The 20,259-nt window shown below is 34.5% G+C and overlaps 1 protein-coding gene across 1 annotated transcript in view; it reads left to right on the top strand.

Moving 5' to 3' along the window:
* Positions 1 to 20,259, top strand: part of LOC119688176 (protein O-mannosyl-transferase TMTC2) — a 101,399-nt gene that overhangs the window by 63,118 nt on the left and 18,022 nt on the right. The window contains exon 3 of the mRNA XM_038102861.1: positions 15,086 to 15,172. Within this exon, the coding sequence (XP_037958789.1) occupies positions 15,086 to 15,172 (87 nt within the window). The remainder of the gene's footprint in view (positions 1 to 15,085; positions 15,173 to 20,259) is intronic.

Raw genomic sequence — 20,259 nt, 5'->3', positions numbered from 1 at the left:
ACTAGCTAATATGAAGAAAGTAACAATCGACTGAATATCTGAGCATAAATTTTTAGATTAATGTTAGAGGCCCGAATTAATAGTTTATGGTTTTTAAATTGAATCGATGGTTAGTATTAGTTCCAGCTATTTATCCTGTTTATCAAATACTCTTTATATTCATATTTGTTCTGCTTAGTTTTGTGCCTCTATGAACGTAATTCCAATTAAAGCATTCAAAACAAAATAGTTATGTTCAAAACATCATCTAAACTTTTCTATAATGTCTCAAGATTTATTTTTACTGAAATAGGACCTTATTTTATAATTTTACAAGAGGATAAATATATTGAAAAACCTGGAGCTATCGCTGACTTTATTAATGGTTCAACATTTGTATAGTAACGGAGTCTCATTGAATTCATGTTTTAATTGGAACAATTTTTTTAATTAATCTCTTTAATTCGTCATATAAATAATTATTTTCAAAAAATTATCACTTTGGATTTAAAGCCGCTGCCAGATATCTCTAACAAAGAAGTAGATAAGAAGTGATCAAACCACGCAACTATGAAAAAATTCAGCTAGTGGTCATTACAATAGTTCGTGTCTGTCTGTTACCTCAGTTGTTCTTCATATATTCTCATAGCAATGTCTTTTTTTATTAAGTCCTATAACTTTCAACAATTTTACCATAAGACCCGTTAGTTGTTAGAAATGCATAATGTAGATCAAAAAAATCTTCTTGCTAAGATGATGAATTGAAACTTTCATGTTCCTCAATTTCAAGTCATTTTCTGAAGTTTAATTAAGGTCGAACAAAATAAACAATGCACTTTTTTATTAGTAAGCAAGTCCCTCTCCCAGCAATATCTCTTCATTGTATTATCTTTCGAAGTTCTTTGCTGAAGCAGCAAAATAACAAGTAAGCTAAAAACTGAAAAGGTAAAGAGGAATAGTAAAAATTCCGAATCCAAGTGAGAAGCAAATTCATAAAAACACATTCATTCGTATCACGTTCCACGTTATCTGCCATAAAAACATTTCCACAAATTCGTCGATGCTGTTCCACCCTCTTTTGTCTTTCGCAGAACAGCTGAGGCCGCGGTTGCGTTTGGGGCTGAGGATTGTAATATATCTACGTATCTAATTACAAAAGTAGACAATGAAATTATTATTATTTTTTGTACCCACTTTCGTTATTTCATTTTTTTAATCTTCCATGTTGACAATTACAGTCGACAGCTCCTTGCCACCGGTTAAAGTCAACGAAAGTTTAACTTAAAATGTGAACGACATGACAGCGAAAGATTTTATCTCCGCATTGTTGGTGCTGCTGCTCCGTTCGCTGCTACTACGACAGTTCAGCCAGTGAGGCCGGTACTTGTGCCGCTGTTGCCATTACCGTTACTGGTGATGCCACTGTGGCACTGCTAGTGCGTCTGTTGCAGTATCAGCTTCATTTAACGGAAGCAAAACACGTTGTGATTAATGGCAATCATTTGCTACGTACTATGGTGAGTGTGTCTATGGAATGAGGTCGAAGATACTTTGAATTGTAAATGCTGAATGGTATGGAGGCGGGACAGGCGAGAGCTTAAATTTAAAAATGGCAAACTTACGAAACTTAACACAAAACAAAATTATGAGGAAAATTATTGTCACTCATTGTTTAGCTGAAACGTTGATGCTCAGTCGCTTTCAACTACGACTTCCTAGTGCGACGCCGGGTTAGGCGTTAGGATATGATGGTGTGTTGTGTTGTGTTGTTAGTCCCTCAGAAGACCTTTGCTTGCCACATTAAATTCTATTAAAATTTACACTGCAACTCATTGTTTTTTGGTTTGCTTTTCATTGTTTTTCATTGTTTTTCACTCGTTGCTTTTGTTGTCTACGCTTTTTCTCGTTAGCGGTCATTTCTTATTTTATCATTTAAAACTAATTACAAATATTTTCTCTAATTCGCTGTTTCTGTTTTGCGGCTCATATTCCTTAATTACGTTATATATTTTATTTCTGCTACTCCTGCCCCAACACCTGCAGCTGACACTATCACTGCTGTTGCTTTTGCCGCAGAAAATGTAAATAAGAATGGGCCAAAGTTTGGATAGGGCATGGGGCTTAGAATGAGTTTGAGATTGGCAAGTGACAAGTGGGTGGTTCCTGTTGCTGTGCTCTTAAATTACTTTAATACTAAACAATAGTAAAAACAATACACATAAACGAAAAAATAAACCAAAAAAAGTGGATGGAAGAGAAAATGAAAATGAGAAAAAACTTACATAGTAAAAACAAAAAATGGCTTAAAACGGATGTGCAAATTGTCCGCAGTTTTAGCGACAATATCCTGTTCACTGACCTATATAAATTTTGATTTTATACTTTATCTAACCCCCAGCATTCGGTACTACACACTCTGTGCTCCTCACTCCATCATCGCGTTATTTGGTATTTTATTTATTTATTCTACTTTTATGTTGTTGTTTCGTTCGTCCATTTTATAAAGGTCTACCCAAAACGACATAATGTGTGTCTCGTTGGGAGGGAGAATGTGGATGAAGTGCATTTTATTCGTGTCAATTAAATATTTTCTTAGCATAGACAATAGAAATTAGCACAAATAAAAAGTGAATGGATTTATATGAATATTTTTTATATCCTCAGCTCCATGACAAACATTCACCGCATTCCAAATAAAAAGGAAGAGCTACGTTTTCGGCTTCAGGCATATATAGCAATGCTTTACAACAGACAAAGGGAAACAAAAGTTATAGTAGGCCATGTTTTAAATACCAGTTAAAAAATTGTAATTATTTCTTGGTTTAATTAGTCCATCTTCTGTATAACGATATTTCAAAATCCTATGTTACATTCTATTTCCCGAAACAACGACAATTTAAGAAGACTCTGTTTCCACACAAATTCTCATCTCATCAGCTTACTACTTTGAACTACATAATATCATTAGACCTTAAAGCTGTGGAATAAAAATTCAAATGTCCTTTAATTTATGACTATAATCCTTTCTACGCACAATTTTTAGACACTGAAAGAACAATAACAACAACAATGGAACCATGGAAGCAGCTTGTGCACCAGCGCGAGAAATGAAAGCAGCAATTACACGCACCGAAACATACCAGGACTCCAATCATACATTAAGTAATTAAATTGGGCAACACTCACATATACACCTGAATGCCGATGCGCACAGCTGGCGAGAGCCGACCATGACTGACCTTAACCGATAACTAAACTCAGTCCCAAGTCCGACAACATTTAAGAGTACGAAAACTCAAATTAATTCGGCATTTATTAAACAGCAACAGCCAATTTGGACGCACTAATTCCATTGCCCAGTACGCATACCGACAATTAAGGATATTTATTCCTGCCCCTGGTGTTGATTATAAGAAATTAATGGCATTGAGAAAATAATTACAAAAACAAATGTGTTATTTATAAATAAAAAATAATACATACAACGCATTTAATTTTCTACTGCGTTCATCTGTGGGTATGTGGTGGGACCTATTCAGCTGGATATAGACATCGCCATGAACGACTTCATATCGATAGAGGGCGCGCACATAACCATTCCCATTTGAGTGTCCCATAGTCGAAATTCCCTGTATATATAATTATGCCAAACAAACGCCAAACTATAGTCTCACATGGAAGGACATATTACTATTGTTGTTCTGGTTGTTGTTGTTATTGTTTCTGGTGTTGTTTTTATTGTTGTTGTAACTCATTATTTTGTAAAGACGTCGAAAATATGTAAGCGCGGATAATGACAGTATGACTGCGGATAGAACAAGTCAATGATTTCATTATACGGCGATTTATTTGCTGAAATACAAACATATTATTAAGCGCTTACAGCGGAAGTGCTGCGATGGCATTAATGATGAAGAATACGACGGCGACGACGACGCCAATGCCAACGCCAATGTCGACGATGATAATGATGGTATCGGTGAGTAATATTCGAAGCAAATACGTAATCAATCACATATAAAATACAGCCATAGCTGCTACTCGTCTGTCCGCAGCCCCCATCTCCATAGCCATCGCAATGGCATGTGCTATTTTGCTATGTCGGATTTTCGGTATCAGTATCGGAATTATATCCTATTATCCTTTATTAGAAATTAATTTTTGTACATTGAAATTACACCGAAGAAAGCGCAGTAAAAGCAAACTAAAACAGACACGGACACGGACACAGGAGCAATTTAATACTGCCAATGTGCTCGTGAAAGAAAAGAATAATAAATTACGCCAGTTTATATAATCGTTCCATTCGAAGAATGTGTATATGCTCTAGCATGTGTGGAATATGTGGGTCAAAATATTAAAAATAAGGATAACTGCAATGTTTTTGATGTAATATCATTGGTTTTAATGTATGTCCTTTTATTGCAATTAACTTCAACATAAAATATACAAGTGCTATAGTAAAATGTATTTATTTCATGTTTAACTTATTCCTCGCTTTGGTATAATAGTTTGCATTGTTAGTGTAGGTACTACTTTCGCCCACATTGTGGTCTTGTCTTTAAGCACCCATCAGTCTCAAAGCACAAATTATTGTAGATGATATGAAGCAAGCCAAAGCTGATTGTCAAGGCCAAAAGTAAAGCCAAATGTGTATTAAACAACGGTATTCCTCCGCAAGCTCAAAGCCAATATAATCCTTTTCTTTTAAACAATATAGAAACGTAAAATAGTAAAGAAACTAAAAACTAATTTGCAGGTTAAATGAAAAAAAATTAAATATCGCCAGCTTACTCGGTCCCATTCAATCATGACGAACTATATATATCACACATATCGCACTGAACGTACTTTAACTATCGCCATTAACTATAGCAAGGAAATGTAAATGAGTGGTAGAAACTTGGAAATAATGTTGATAGAATAATAACCTTCAAAGCTTTCAAACAAATTGATTACAGTTTACTTAACTAGTGTTGTTGCACGCACCAAAGAAACATAAATTACTTATACAATATAACTCAAGCAAATACGTTGAGATAATCCACAAGTTATTGCGCGGTATTCCATATATTTTTTATATTAAACTTTATTTAGTGATAAATCACACTCAATATATTCATCAACTCATATTTCCTTATATAGTTTTCGTGCAGCTAAAAAAGTGCTACTAAATAGCAATAGTGTAGTGTAGTGAAGTGTAGCAAATATGTAGTGTTTTTCTTAATTCTCTCTTTATTTTGGAATGCAGTGTCGTGTTAAGAGTTTCTTATCCAAAATTAAGCATTCAAAGTATAACATGTCTATCTCTCTAATTTGCTTCTCCCGTGAAGCATAGGGCTTCTACCATCCTTTTGTATCGTATTCTGTTAATTGAGTTTCGGTAGATGTTATTCCAGGAATAATTGACTTCTCTTAGCTCTTTCTTAATTGTCCTCCTCCAAGTTCTAGCAGACCACCTCCACCTCAGTGTTTGGCGTGTAATGTTTTCATTAGGTCTACAGAGATTGTGGCCTATCCAGTGTCATTTGAGTTTACATATCTCAACAGTAACAAGTGATTAATTCGTGACGTTACTTAGTGTTTATTATGCGGTTGCTTAAACGAGAGTCAATATCTTCATCAGCGCTGCTCTTTATCCACTCATTAGACGGCTTCTTCTTCTATTTTAACAACTGACGAAGAGGTTGAGCTATATCCTCCAGCCATTACTTTTGTCTTGTCGCAATTAATTTCTAGGCCGGCGACTGCTACATTTACCCCAAGTGCTTCTATATTTTTTTGTAATTCTGATGTCATGGCTAATTAGAGAAACGTCGTTTGCATATTCCAAATCTTTCAAATACATGAATGGATTCTACTGGATATCTTTATTGCATTTTAAAAACGCTTGCATCACTTTATCAACCCCGGGGATAAATAGTAGTGATAATATGCACATTTCCCTTACTGCCGTAGCTACTTTAAATGTATTCGGTACCAACTTGTTGTGCAATACTCGGCATTTAAATCCCGTGAAAATAGCTTTAATAAGATTTATTACTTTGAGTGGAATTTGTCGCTTCTCTAAAATGGTCCATAAAAATCCTCTGCTGACACTATCAAACACGTTTTTGAAGTCAATAAAAGCTGCTTATATCAATGTCTGGAACTCGTCACATTACTTGAACACAATGCCGACTGTGTTGATAAGGACGACGCCTGCACGTTTTTGTTGAAATCCGAACTAATTTCCGCTCATTGTTTCCTTCACTGCTTTTGAAATGCGTAATAAAATTATACGGCTTAGTATCTTATTTGGAATAGGTAGCAAAATTATGCCCCGATAGTAGTTGCAGTCTATGGTGTCTTCTTTTTGGAGATTTTTACTGGGGTACCTTCATTCCACAAACTGGGTAAAGAGTTCTCATTTCTAATTTTTTACTAGAACAGCCATATTCTGGCTGTCTGTTCTATATCGCACTGTAGTAATTCAGCATAGATATTATCATTACCAGGTGACGCATTTATTCCAGATAGAATAATATCACGTTCAACTGGTGTTTGCTGATCTGTGCAAGGTCGTAGTCCTACGGACTATTTAACGTTTCGGTAAAATGCTCAACCTAAAGGGTCAATTGTTCTTCTACTGTTGTCAATAATTTTTTTTCATCTCGGGCCGTAATTTGTGAATCTGTCCAAAAGTAAGTTGCTTTGTCTTGATAGCTTAAATCAAGTTTAACTCTTGCCATGAGTTCTGCTGCTAGCAACGCTGCACACAATTCTAGTCGTGGAATTGTTTGAGATTTTATGGGTGCTACACGAGATCTGGAGCATAGTAGATTAAGTTTTATCGTTTTATCCTTTTGTACTGTTCTAATGTATACTGCTGCACCATAAGCCTTTTCTGAGGCGTCACAAAAAGCGTGCAGCTCAACATGGCTGTAGCCTTGACTGCTGAATACGTGCCTCACAACTGTTGCATTGTCCAACAAGGCCAGATCTTCTCTATACGATGTCCATTGTTTACGTATTTCTGACGGAAGATCATCATCCCAATCGAGTTTTAGCTGCCATGCTCCTTGCAACAAGATTTTACCGGTGACCAAGATTGGACCAATAAGACCCAAGGGGTCATATATGTGTGCCAAATCGGAGCTCATAGATCGTTTTGTTGTGTGACTATGGTCTCGAATGTTAACCTTGATACGAAATGAATCTGACTTTGGTAACCATAAAAGACCCAGCGTCTTTGTGAATTGGGTTTCCTTGGAGTCAAAATTGAGATTTACTTCTTGATCTTCTGGAGCGATTCCATGTAAAAGTTTTGGGTTGTTTGCACACCATTTTTTTAGTTTCATTCCAGCCTTGTCTAGAATTGTTATTAATTGTTGTTGAATTAGTAACGCTTCGTTGATGGTATCAGCTCCTATTAGACCGTCGTCAACATAAAAATCCTTTTTTAAAGATGTGGCGCCATATAAATAATTTCCTTGATATTCATCCGCCAATTTTGTTAGACAGCGTGTTGCTAAATATGGTGCTGCTCTTGTGCCATAAGTAACTGTGTTCAACTGATAATAATTAAGTGGTTCTGTGGGATTTTCTCGCCACATTATGAGTTGCAGATTTCGATCATCTTTGTTAACCCATATTTGACGGTACATTTTTTCCACATCAGTTTTTAAAACATATTTGTGCATTCTAAATCTGAGCAAAATCGAAAACAGTTCGTCTTGAACTTTTGGACCATTAAACATTATGTCATTTAGTGATGGCTCTGATAATTTGTGTACTGATGCGTCAAATACAACTCGCAGTTTTGATGTTGAGCTGTCTGGACGTAGCACACAGTGGTGAGGGATGAAATATTGGGGAGATATTATTTCGCTACCGCTGAATTTTGTCATGTGTCCCAATGCTTCATATTCCCTCATAAATGAAACATATTGGTTCTTTAGATCAGGATTTTGAATGAAACGGCGCTCGATTGTCTTGAACCTCTCGTAAGCGATTCCTTTTGTATCTGGTAACACTGATGGATGATTCTTTAGTGGGAGTTTTACAACAAATCTGCCATCACTTCCTCGAAAAGTGTGTTGCAAAAAATGTGACTCACAACGCAATTCGTCTTCTGTGAGTTCCGAAGTTGAATCTGGAATTTCTTCTGATTCCCAGAATTTCAATATAGATTCTTCTAGTTCCTTAGTAGTGCATATGCCACAAGTTGCCGTGCTTGAATTTAAAGTTTCAACATTGCCAGCTACAACCCATCCAAAAATAGAATTCTGAAGTGTTGGAAGACTACCTGCTAGTTTTATTTGACCTTCAATAAGTAACTTGAAAAAGATCTCTGCTCCTAACAGGCAATCTATTCGGCCAGGTTTGTTAAAATCTGGATCAGCGAGAGTTAATTCCTTTGGAATATCCCAGGATTCGATATTCAAATACTGCATTGGCTGATCTGAAACGATTTTTGGTATGATATGTGCATCCATCTCTGCTACAAATTCGTTCAACGTTGATTGTACTCGAATTATTGTTTGATGACGTATTTTTGATTCATTTGCTCCTATGCCTTCCATACTCATAAGCGTTGGCCTAGGCTTGCAGCCCAATTTTTGTGACAGGCGGTTTGTTATGAGATTGATTTGAGAGCCAGAGTCCAATACTGCTCTGCATTCAATTTGTCTTCCATTTGATGCCAGCAATCTTATTCTGGCCGTCCCTAATAAGACATAATTAGATTCCTGTCTGGTATTGTTTGTTAAAAGGGTTATTTTATTTGATGATTGGTTTGAAACTGAAGCTTGACCTGTTTGTTGAGGCGTCGAGTTATTTCCTTGAAGAACAGTACCTTTTGTGTATTGATTCCCCTTTGGATTATGCATCAAAGTGTTATGTTTTTTAGAACACTTAGTGCAGTGCCTTGATTTACACTCATCAGCTCGATGTCCAATCCTGAGGCAGTTCACACACAAATTGAACTCTTTAACCCAATTCCAACGTTGTGATAGATTAGCCGTCTCGAATTTTTTGCAAGCATAGACCATGTGACCGTCTTTATTGCAAATTGGACAGGTTTTACTTAAACCAAATTTTGTAGCTGAAGCACATGTTCGAGTGAATGATGAATCTCCTTTTCCCCTAGCCTCAAGTGATTGAAATCTATGTTCCAAAAATTTTAGCAATTCATCAATGGTTATTAAACGTTTGTTGTCTGTTAGCCCTTGTTCGAAAGCTGTTAGAGTTTCTGCATCCAGCTTGCGCAGCAATAGATGTACCAGGATAATATCCCAATGTTCGACTGGAACTCCTTGAGCCTTGAGACCATGTATGCATTCCTTGCTTACATTGTGTAGAGATTTTAATGCTGGTGCCGACTCCCTTTTAATGGAGGATTGTCCCATTAATTTATTTAGGAGTGTTGTAACCAGAAGTCGTTTATTTTCATAACGGCTTGTAAGTAAAGTCCAGGCTATATTGTAATTTTCTCCTACTACTGGAAGATGTCTAATTAGCCCCTTTGGCTCGTTATCCAATGATGTAGTCAGATAATGCATTTTTTTGCTGTCACTGATATCCGTGTTGTGGACCAATTCCATATACAAGTCCTTGAATTCCACCCACCGCATATAGTTTCCATCAAATTTTGGTAGTGATATTCTTGGTAGAGGCAATTCGCAATCTGTCTGTCTTGAGTTGCGAATTGTCTGATTATTATGCAAATGTTGTTGTAGTTCGATCATGGCAGCTCCTGCCTTTTCCTCGAGTTCATAAAACATTTCCAGTGTGTAGTCCTCAATTATGCTTTCGTCGGTAGCTTCCCATAACGTTGTGTTATTTGCCGTTAAATCGACCATATACCCTTCAAGACTGGCTGCCTTTATAGAATAGTATGTAGATGGTTGTTCAACTTGCCTGTTGACCATGATTCCTTCTATCGTTCTTTCAATTACACGTATGAGTGCCTTCTGATTTCGGAGTAGTTTCCGAATGTTTGAATCATTTATCTGATTGTTTTGCTCAATTGTTATGCCATTGCTTGCTGAAGATAATTTTTCTAGCTCTATTGCTTCAATTTCTAGAACCTTGTTGTAATCGACAATCATTTTAAGAATACTCTGATACTCTTTGTTCACCAAGTATTCATGGTCGTCAACCTTGTCCACTGAAGCCATAATTTCCTGATGATTTTCATGATATTCGTCACCCAACCTTTGCAATTCTTGAATCTTGTCTGTATAGAATTGAGAAGTTCTGCGAGGTTTTCCAGCTTTTTTGCAATTACCAATAAATTGTTTGATTTTGTCGCCCAATGCCTTTTGGCGATCCACTAGCGAACTGAAACCCATTATCCAGTTAATTGATTTGTTGATTAACAGCCAATTTCACACCTTGTGAAACTAAAGTTGTTTTATTTGTCCTCTGTTGATGCTGACACCAAAGCCTGTATTGATGTGATCGTAGGACACCTTTACGTCAATTCGTGTTCTTTGTCCTCTTTTGATGCTGACACCAAAGCCTCTGTTGATGTGATCGTAGGACACCTTTACGTCAAATTCGTGTTGAATTATCAAGCGATTCACCTGATAATCACGTCGGGGTCACCAATTTTAATGTTAATGTATTAACATCAAAGATATTGAGTTCACAGCACTTAAACTGTAACTCTTTAATTGAAGGTTGAGTTTTCAGCACTTGAACTGAAACTCTGGAAAATGAAAATGAGAGATCGAATATTGGTTTCAATCTGAATTTTATTAAATTAAATTTTTCCTTAAATACTAAATTATTACAAATTATTACAATAACAATATCTAAATTTTATTCTTTTCCTTTACCGTCTTCTTGCCTAAAGTGCAAGCTCAGCATATATTATGCAACCAAATTCTTTGTTGTGTCTAGCAACCAAGAATTAATGCCAATGCACTGGCCTTGATATATGTTACATATTCAAAGTTCAGTGCCACTGCACTTAACAAAAAATATAATGCAAATATTCAAGTTCAGTGCCACTGCATTTTACCAATTAAATAATGCAAAGGAAAGTCAAAATTTGGATATTGCTAACATCAGCATATATGTTCAAATTTTACAAATATTGTACAATAATAACAATAGTAATAATAATAATATTTTACAATAATAATAATGTGTGAACAGGGGCTATTTGTATATGTGGTTTTGCCCACTAGGAGTCACGATATCTCAAAAGTATAAAGTATAACATGTAATTATATATACCCATAATTGGGTTTCTAATGGTATGAAATGAAGATTATGCTATTGAAGGTTGACGAGTAATTACACCGACGATTAGTGAATAAATACAGCACTTACATGACAAACTCAAAAAAAATGAGTAGTAATTTATGTATCTTGTATTCGATATTTATAAAATGGGTAGTTAAAACTCAAGAATAATGCAATAACCTATTTAGCTATCTAACATACTGATTATAAGCTTTATTATTGATGAGTGTTGGTCTATTAGTCAGATTTTTTTGATTTGGTTTTTTTAATAAAAATTTTTTTATTGTTTTATTTATTTAATATATATAATATTTCCGACGTTTCGGTTGTTTAAAACCATCATCAAGGAAAAAATTTTTTAAAACAGCTGAATAGAATAAAATTTCTATATGAAAAAATTTTTTGCCAAATGTTTTAAATAACAACGAAGAATATGAAATCAGTTTATCTTTAGAATGATTTTTCTAGCAATGCATAATTGACAACAGAAATATTTTCTATATCTCGCCGCAAATTGTATGTGGGTCTAGTCATAATATGTAAGAACACTTTCTTGATGAAAATCCTTACCCAGATTTTGCTTCGGTGAAGGTATTGATACGGAGCCTTCCTTGTCTCGACGTCTTACCTTAGAGTCATATACAAATTTTATTCTATTCAGTTGTTTTAAAAAATTTTTTTTCCCTGATGATGGTTTTAAACAACCGAAACGTCGGAAATATATATTAAATAAATAAAACAATAAAAAAATTTTTATTAAAAAAACCAAATCAAAAAAATCTGACTAATAGACCAACACTCATCTATAATAAAGCTTATAAAAAAAGTAAGCATATATAAAATGGATACTGATTATAGTTGACTCGCTTTAACTATTACTGTTGTATACATCACAGAAACATATATTGTTTATACAACATAGTTCAAACAAATACGTCGAGATAATCCACAAGTTAATTCTTGGCAATGCTATATATTCTATATATTAAACACAATCAATATATTCATTATATCATATTTACTTATATAGTTTTCAATTAGCTGAGAGCAAGTTAACAATATGCTACCTAATAGCACTAAAGTGTTATATATGTTTTATTTTTTATTTCTTTATTTTTTTTGAAGTGTTTTGAAATAGCACATTATCTTAAGGGTTTTTTATCCAAAAATAAGAGTGCTGAATTTATTACATTGATTTAAGATACCATCGCCAATAAAATTGGCGATGGTGTGTATATTAAAAAGCACTTAAATAGATTTAAGATATTTTTATCGTATTATATTCGATAGTTATATTGATATATCGTACATAGTTGCTTGGTTGCAGTGGCAGGCCATTAGATAACTCCCATGTAACTCAATAAACGAATTTTTTCTATTTTTCTACCACATTCCTCACAAGAGCCCCTAGTGTAGAAGAGTAGAGACTAAATTCATGCGATCGAATTTAGGTAATTTATTAGGTCTCTCAACTTCATCAACGGAAAGTCTGATAAACTGTCAAAGAAGTATCTTCCAAAAAATCTATTGCCTCTGGATGTTTTTTTTTCCTTCGGATTTTCACAACTTCTGCAGTGATGATTATGAGGAATACGCAGTTTCTCCGCATGGATTTCTATACACCAAATATATCGTATATATATTTTTTCATAGTATTGCTGATCCCTTCTTTAGCTATTATAGCTATACCTTTAACTCAAAAATGAAAACATTTCGAAATAAGTATAAAAAATGTTAATATATTCTGATCACCTCCTTTTACTTCACAGGAAAAATATAGAAAAAAATTTGTATTAGATAATATAATTATTTCTGATATTTGCTATTTGCTATTTTTCCCCTTTTCACATTCGATTGCACCCCTATGACGCTGCAATTACATACCCAAATAACGTTGGTGAGCTTTTCGTGCACTACTGAAGATATTTACGTAGTTAATATCATTAAAGTTTTGCACAATGCACCCCAATCCCCATTCCCCAATAGCGCCATGGCCCTTAAGCGTCACAAGTCGTCTTAAGTAGAAGTGCAAAATTTAATTTGCTCACACACTCGTTAACAGTGCACGCGCCCTACTTAAGCAGGGCGCTTTTTGACAATGTTAAAATTTTTCGTCTATTTCATTCTTATTCTCATTTTCATTTTCGAAATGAAAGCCGGAAGCGAGAAATGCATAAAAACATTTTTCTGCCAATATAACTTCTGAACTTACACATCTCGCTGAACTCATTCAGCTCGTGCTATGCGTTCACTACGTCTAGTTCGTTCGCTTGTTCGCTTGTACACTCAACTGTTCGTTTGTTCAGGCGAACAGTTTGCCCATTAGCCCGTTAGCCTGTTAGCCGATTTGACACTGCAACAATTCACTTTAGCACGAAACTTATTGTGTGTGCAAGGGAAGCGCCCGCGAAAGTATGCTTCAATATTGTGCCTTTGTGTTTTATGCTTTTTTAATGCTTTTCGCTTATTGCACAAATACTACGAAGCACAAATACTACGCATACTTAAGTTGGAAGGAAGAGAAGAAGAAGTGCTATAGCCGAAGCTATTGCTGAAATAGAAGCTGAAGCTGACGCTGAACCTGACGCTGAACCTGACGCTGAACCTGACGCTGAATCTGACGCTGAATCTGACGCTGAAGCAGGAGCAAAAGTTGGAGCGGAAAGAGGTGCACTCATAATGCGAACACTGTAGGCGCCTGTAGTTTGAAGGGTTTTCTGAAATTTATTTGAAATAAATCGATGAATATTTAAATTGAAAATTCCTCAATGCGTTGCATAAACGTCAATGAATCCGAGTGTTACGAAAATTCACGGAAAAAAACTAAATAAATAAATTCAAAATTACGCTGAGTGAAGGGAAAATGAAAGAGCAACTAAATTGTTGGCAAAATGTTGCAAAATTTCATTTCACGCTAAAATTGTTTAAAGCCAAACGAAAATTTTTCAAAAATTTTCAACAAGCATGTGGAGGTTTGATATCGTGCTTGACTACATAATATGCACGCATGACGGGATGACATGCGTGACTCCTAACAACAGCCCCCGCCTGAAATGAGCCCGCCTGAAATGAGTGCACAAAAAATGCAATTACCGAATTTATAAATTGTAAACGTGTTCAAATGAAAAATATACAATATTCTTTTTAATTAATTTTTCATTTTATTATTATATATTTTCATAATATTTTTTTTTGATAGTTTTTTCAACTTTCAAAGATATAAAATTTGAACACTTTCTTCTTTTTTGGTCACAACGAATTCAACATTTCACATTTGCGGAAATTTTCAGTCGTTTTTCTAATTATTTCGGGTGCTGTTATATTTTGGAAATGGCAGTTCGACTCTAGGACACTTGGTCTTTTGGTCATTTGGTCATTCGTCCTGCATACGTCGTCATGTCATAAATACACAAGAGATATAAATACATATTTACATATTAACACTGCATAAATACAAACTAATAATTTTATGCTCAATTTATTTATTTTGTTCCTTGTTTGCATCCTTATTTGTTTATTTATTTGCTTGTCCATTTAAAGTATGAGTGCAAAAATTCGTTAACGATTATGAAAATAGATACGGAAATGAAATATGTGCTTCCGTAAGGATGTCTTCCTATCTATGCATCTGTAAGCAAACATCTAAACACTCATGGAATGTGTGTAGATGAACTTTGAGCTGTGTAAGTTTGCCTCGGTGTGTGTGTGTGTAAACAGTTCAAAACATAAATTTCATTGTGTTAAGAATTCATAAATGCAAAATATTCTGAGAACTTGGATTACATATATGTGAATTATTTATTAATTTAAATAAATTTAATGCCAACTTAAAGCTAATTTCACTAATGTCCTTAATTCTGTGTACTTTCAGCTTGGATCTGACTAGTTTGAGCTGTTGTATTTTGGCTTGTCTACTTTACTGGAACACATTGAATGCAGATTTTGTTTATGATGACAGGTAAGCAAGGTAGTGCTAAGAAACAAAAAAAAAACAAATAAAAACTTAAATGCTTTTAAAATATTGTGGTTTTAGTAAGAAAACCACGGAAAGGAATTTTTATGGTAAATGGAATAACCAACGACACTGTCTAGTGTAGGATGCTTTAAAAGTACGATAGACAAAACCAGAATTCCAAGTTTCATTTGACATGAACATAACGATTCAATAACATAAACATCACTAACGATACAGCACTATATACTACTCCGGTACTACAGACACTGTTAGTACTAATCCAATACAAAGCATACCAAGTCTAACCAAAGATCATGGAAAGCAGTAACAGCCCATCTTCTAAGCCACACGGCGCAATGACGCACTGAAAGGACGATAAAATTGCGATGCCACCCTTTTCGTAGTATTTTGTAGTTTTAATACAACATGCAGTATTATGAAAGGATCATAGATATATATATAATTACCAAATGCTACCTACAAACTAAAGTGATATATAAATTCTTATACGTTGCGCTGACCTAGATCGATAAAAAATCAACCAAATAAAATCAGTGATCGTAGAAACCACCATATATTAGTCACCATATATTAGCTACAAACAAAAGTGAGATATAACTCTTTATACACTCTTCTGCCTTAATAGGATCCTATCAATACTAATCTGATACAAAGCAAACAAAGTTATTTAAAAACTCCTTCAACTCCTTGAAAAGGTTTGCGGTAATTACCATGTTGATATATGTGCGACAGCTACTTTACTCTAACGAAAATAGATTTTAGACACTGATGGACACTGATGGAATCCAAACCTTCTTAACCCTAAGACGGTTTTTTAGGATATATATTCCATGATTAGGTTCGAAATATTCAAGTAAACTGACGCTTATTTTGAACTGCTATTCAAAACTTGTTACACATCGATTCCATTACAGTGATAATTTTTGTAGGCACATACCGTGAACTGACAATCATTCAGATAAATAACCTTTTCAGAATATCGAACAATTTTGCAAATGTGTAAGGGTCACGTAAGTTTCTCAACAACACACTTTACATTGCTTAAACGGAACAGTTCTGTCTGTGTTACCTGATCCATACCATAATTTTCATGTAAAGTAAAACCACTTTTTCTGAGATAATTAGTAAAGAAAAATTTTTTTTCTTCTGTTTATTGTAGCAGATTTTGATTGCAAGCCACTGATAGTTGAGGATATTTTAAAAACCTCGGTACTTACATTATTAAACCAGAAGCTTTTCCAATCTTGAACGGTTTTTAATTGTTAATACTTCCCCTTAAAATTGTGCAGTTATTGTAATTCCTTAGAAGTATTGCATTAGTCTTTATATTAATATTTCTGTAATCTTGGTTTTGCTATATCTTTTAAAGAACTTATTTAGCGCTTCGTATAACTTAATATCGTCATATGTTGACATATTTCTACTATTTTATTTGACTTTTGTAAGGCGTAACAATTTTCTTTATTATTTTCTTAAATCTCCGAACTCTTTGTTGGTTTCCAATCTGACTGTATCCGTCAAATTTCGTTTTAAAAATCAGGATTCAGGATCTTAATGACACTCTTACTAATACAGCAAATGGATTAATGTCAGTGATTACATTAGGGTACCAGTTATTAAAGTTATTAACTAAATTAATAATCACTAATAATTTTACACTCATCACTCTCATTATCAATCATTTCATCGTCATCTTTCTTCCATATAATTGCCATACAACGACCAATTATTGATATTCATTTGAAACTATCAACAGCGTTTGTTATTGTGTTCATGACGTCGACTAATATCATTCTTTTATGAAACACAGTTGTACACCACGCTAGGTTCTGGAAGTCTAGGATCTAGTCTTGTTGCTGCTTTAATGCTTTAAACTATACTTAACGTGTAATGCATGATTATTCCGATTATGCATGATTATTTTTCTTTATCATGTGTTTTATAAGTTGAAGTACTTATGATACTGGATCTCCATATATAAGCATAGATCCATAAATATCATTTTTGCACTATAATAATTACAACCCTCTAATACTTCTGTTCGGCTTGTTAAAGCCAAATAAATTTCTGCATTGAAGCACGTTGAAAGGAGTGCGGCGGCAACTTTAAACCCAAAACCAAAACAACATTTGTAAAAGTCATAAAAACCTTTTTATTCTGGTTTAGGCGAGCAGTTATAAATATAATAGCAAAACAATACTCGAAGCCACAAAGAAAAAACTCAATACGTAAAATGTTGTGAACACATAACAAATGCGGACAAAGCTGAGTACCATTTTTGCAAACACAACACGAGTACTTTTGGAACAGCCCTTTTGCCTGAGACACTAAGACAATCCCAAACTGAAGCGAAAGTCAAAAACCGAAACACAACAAAATATGACTTTGCACAAGACTACGACTCCAGAAATAGCACAAAAACAGAAATTCAAAGGACACTGGCAAGTTGTAACTACAACAGAGTATGCTCCATATATCCACCCACTTTCACTGCCATTCACACACCCACATATAGACTAACAAAACGCAATGTACCATTTATTTAGTTGCGAGCACCACCGCACCACCGCTACCGCCTCCCAGTTTCTTTGGTGTTGCCGGTTGCTTTTTGCTGTTACTATTCCTGAGCAAGCAGTCAGTCAGCGAGGTAGAATGCCATACTGACAGAAAGGCAAGCAGGCATGCAGGCATAAAGGGATGGAGGCATAGAAACAAGAAGATTGGGAGATTGGGAGGTAGGAGTCAGGCTACCTGAACTGAATTGTAATGTGGAAACCTAAACTAAACAAATTACCCATAAATTTTATCAGTCATGTACAATGGGCAGGAATTCCCAAGTGTTGTGCATTTTCTTTACAAGAATAATCGCGTCCTGTGTTGTTTGTTCCTTGAAACAAAGATTAAAGTTTTAAGAAAAATCAAAGTGAAATTTGAAACAGGACATAATATGTATGGCTGATCTGAATTTGATGATAAAGCAAATATCTCTTTCTTTAATGGAATTCCAGCTACACAGGACAACATGCAACAAAGGAAAATTGCTTCACATTAGGAGAATCATAGAAAAATAAGAACAAAAAACACTAGGAATAACTTATCTAAACAAAGCAAAATAGAGTTTAAATACTTTTTATTAAAATAAGTAACAGAACTCAAAATTTGTAAAGTTTTTTGGAACGAAAAATGTAGCAGAAATACCTTGGAATAGGAAAACATATTTTACACAATTAAAAGTTACATATCATTTTCAGTTCCAGAACGCCAAAATGAACACAAACTTCATACTTCAAATGTATTAATTGAACATAACAGATTCTATAAGATATTTGTATTCATTTTAGGAATACTACGTGTGTGCTCTCTTTAAATATAAGTATTATTACAAAATTAGTTAGTTTACTAACTAATGAACGCCTCTTCGTTTTTCCGTAATAATAATAGTAGATCCAATATGTCCATATTATAAAAAATGTATTCCTATTGTTGTGCGATTATGTCCGCACAAGTGTAGATTGGGATTTATTATTATTTGAACTAGTACTGCGACCAAAAGAATGCTATTCTACCAAATTCACTTTAAAGTACAGAAAGGCCTATAAAGCTTTGTGAACAAAGTCTAGAACTAAATCTGGAGAAGAGCTCATAATCTGGTGGCACAAATTCCACATATAACAGGTTTTTTCTGGTCACTGTTAAAGCTGGACAATCACAAAGTATATGCATCTACATAATCTGCATTCCCGCCAAAATGATCTGTACTGAAACTCGTCATCAACCTTAAATTACATTTTGAGAACTTCAGAACGCTTTGTAAGAGTATGGGTCGATCTGTCCTTTGCTCTGTTTGAATCCAGTAAAATTTTTCCAGACACATAAAATTCTTCCCCTCCCTGATTATTTGTTTTATACTCACCCAGTTCAATCCACAAAAGGGTTGGGGCCTATAAAAGCGGTTTTTGATGAAGTTTTGTCTAGCTCATCAGTTGGCTCATTAATTAAAATCTCTTTGTTACCCAGAACACAATAAAGACTTACTTCATTCCGAGTTCCCTGCAGTACTGTAGGAGCTCATAACACTCGAGAACCTGTTTTAACTTGAAAGTCCAAGAAATCAGTGCTTTAAGAACAGCCTAACTGTCAACGTTAATAATAATTCCCGAGCCAGGTGATTTTTTAATGATATTGAATCTCACGCATAAGTTGATTACGAGAATTTCGGCATGAAAAACACTCATTCATTGCCTCCAAAAATTTAGTGTTAGGTCCATATGCACCAGCAATCGTGCCTCCATTTATTTTTGATCCATCTGTGTACCAAATCAAATTTTGGGTCAAACTGCGGGTCAACGTTATCCCACCTTGAACGTTATGGTAGGTGCAACTCAAATTGATTAGGATAATGTTATTACAGAGAATACTTTTGTCGATATCTAATTTCTTTGCAACTATGCACTATGATCCTATGATGCAAATAAGTGTAGGCAAGATATATCTTTGCTTGACCGCGGAGATAACTGCAGCAATGTTAATCAAAACTTTTTGTAGGCAAGCTAGCCTTCTTCTTATATTTCACACAATTCTTACTAATCAAATAAACTTCTTTAGAATGCTATTTTTTATTTAACTTGGTATGGGAAAGCATGGAATCGGATGCTGGTGATTAAGAAATAAATGTTATATCAAAATATTTAATCTACTCTATTATTTAATTCAGGTATTTGGCTTTTATACCTACGCTTGCATTGAAACTGCAATTATAACAATTAATGTAGCACATTAATGGAAAATTTTAGCACTTAATTTTTAAAAGTTTAGAGAAATATTTGACAACACTAAATGCTTTTTGCGACCATAATCCATAAAACAACAAATAGGTTGAACCATTTCCCTAGGGGAGAGTTATACAATATTCAAAGGCGCATTTTTTATATCGCCTTCTCAATAAATTTGTGTACCACTTCACTCCACCATTTGGAGAAGTAAAATTCTTAATGAAGTTTATAAAAATTCGGTGTTACGCTCGATACTTTCTTCGAATTTAATATCACTTTAAAGTCTCGAATTTATCG

This window comes from Teleopsis dalmanni, chromosome X (assembly GCF_002237135.1).
Source record: "Teleopsis dalmanni isolate 2A chromosome X, ASM223713v2, whole genome shotgun sequence".
Taxonomy (NCBI): domain Eukaryota; kingdom Metazoa; phylum Arthropoda; class Insecta; order Diptera; family Diopsidae; genus Teleopsis; species Teleopsis dalmanni.
Note: the sequence above shows the minus strand (reverse complement) of the source record. Positions and strands in the feature narration are given on the sequence as shown.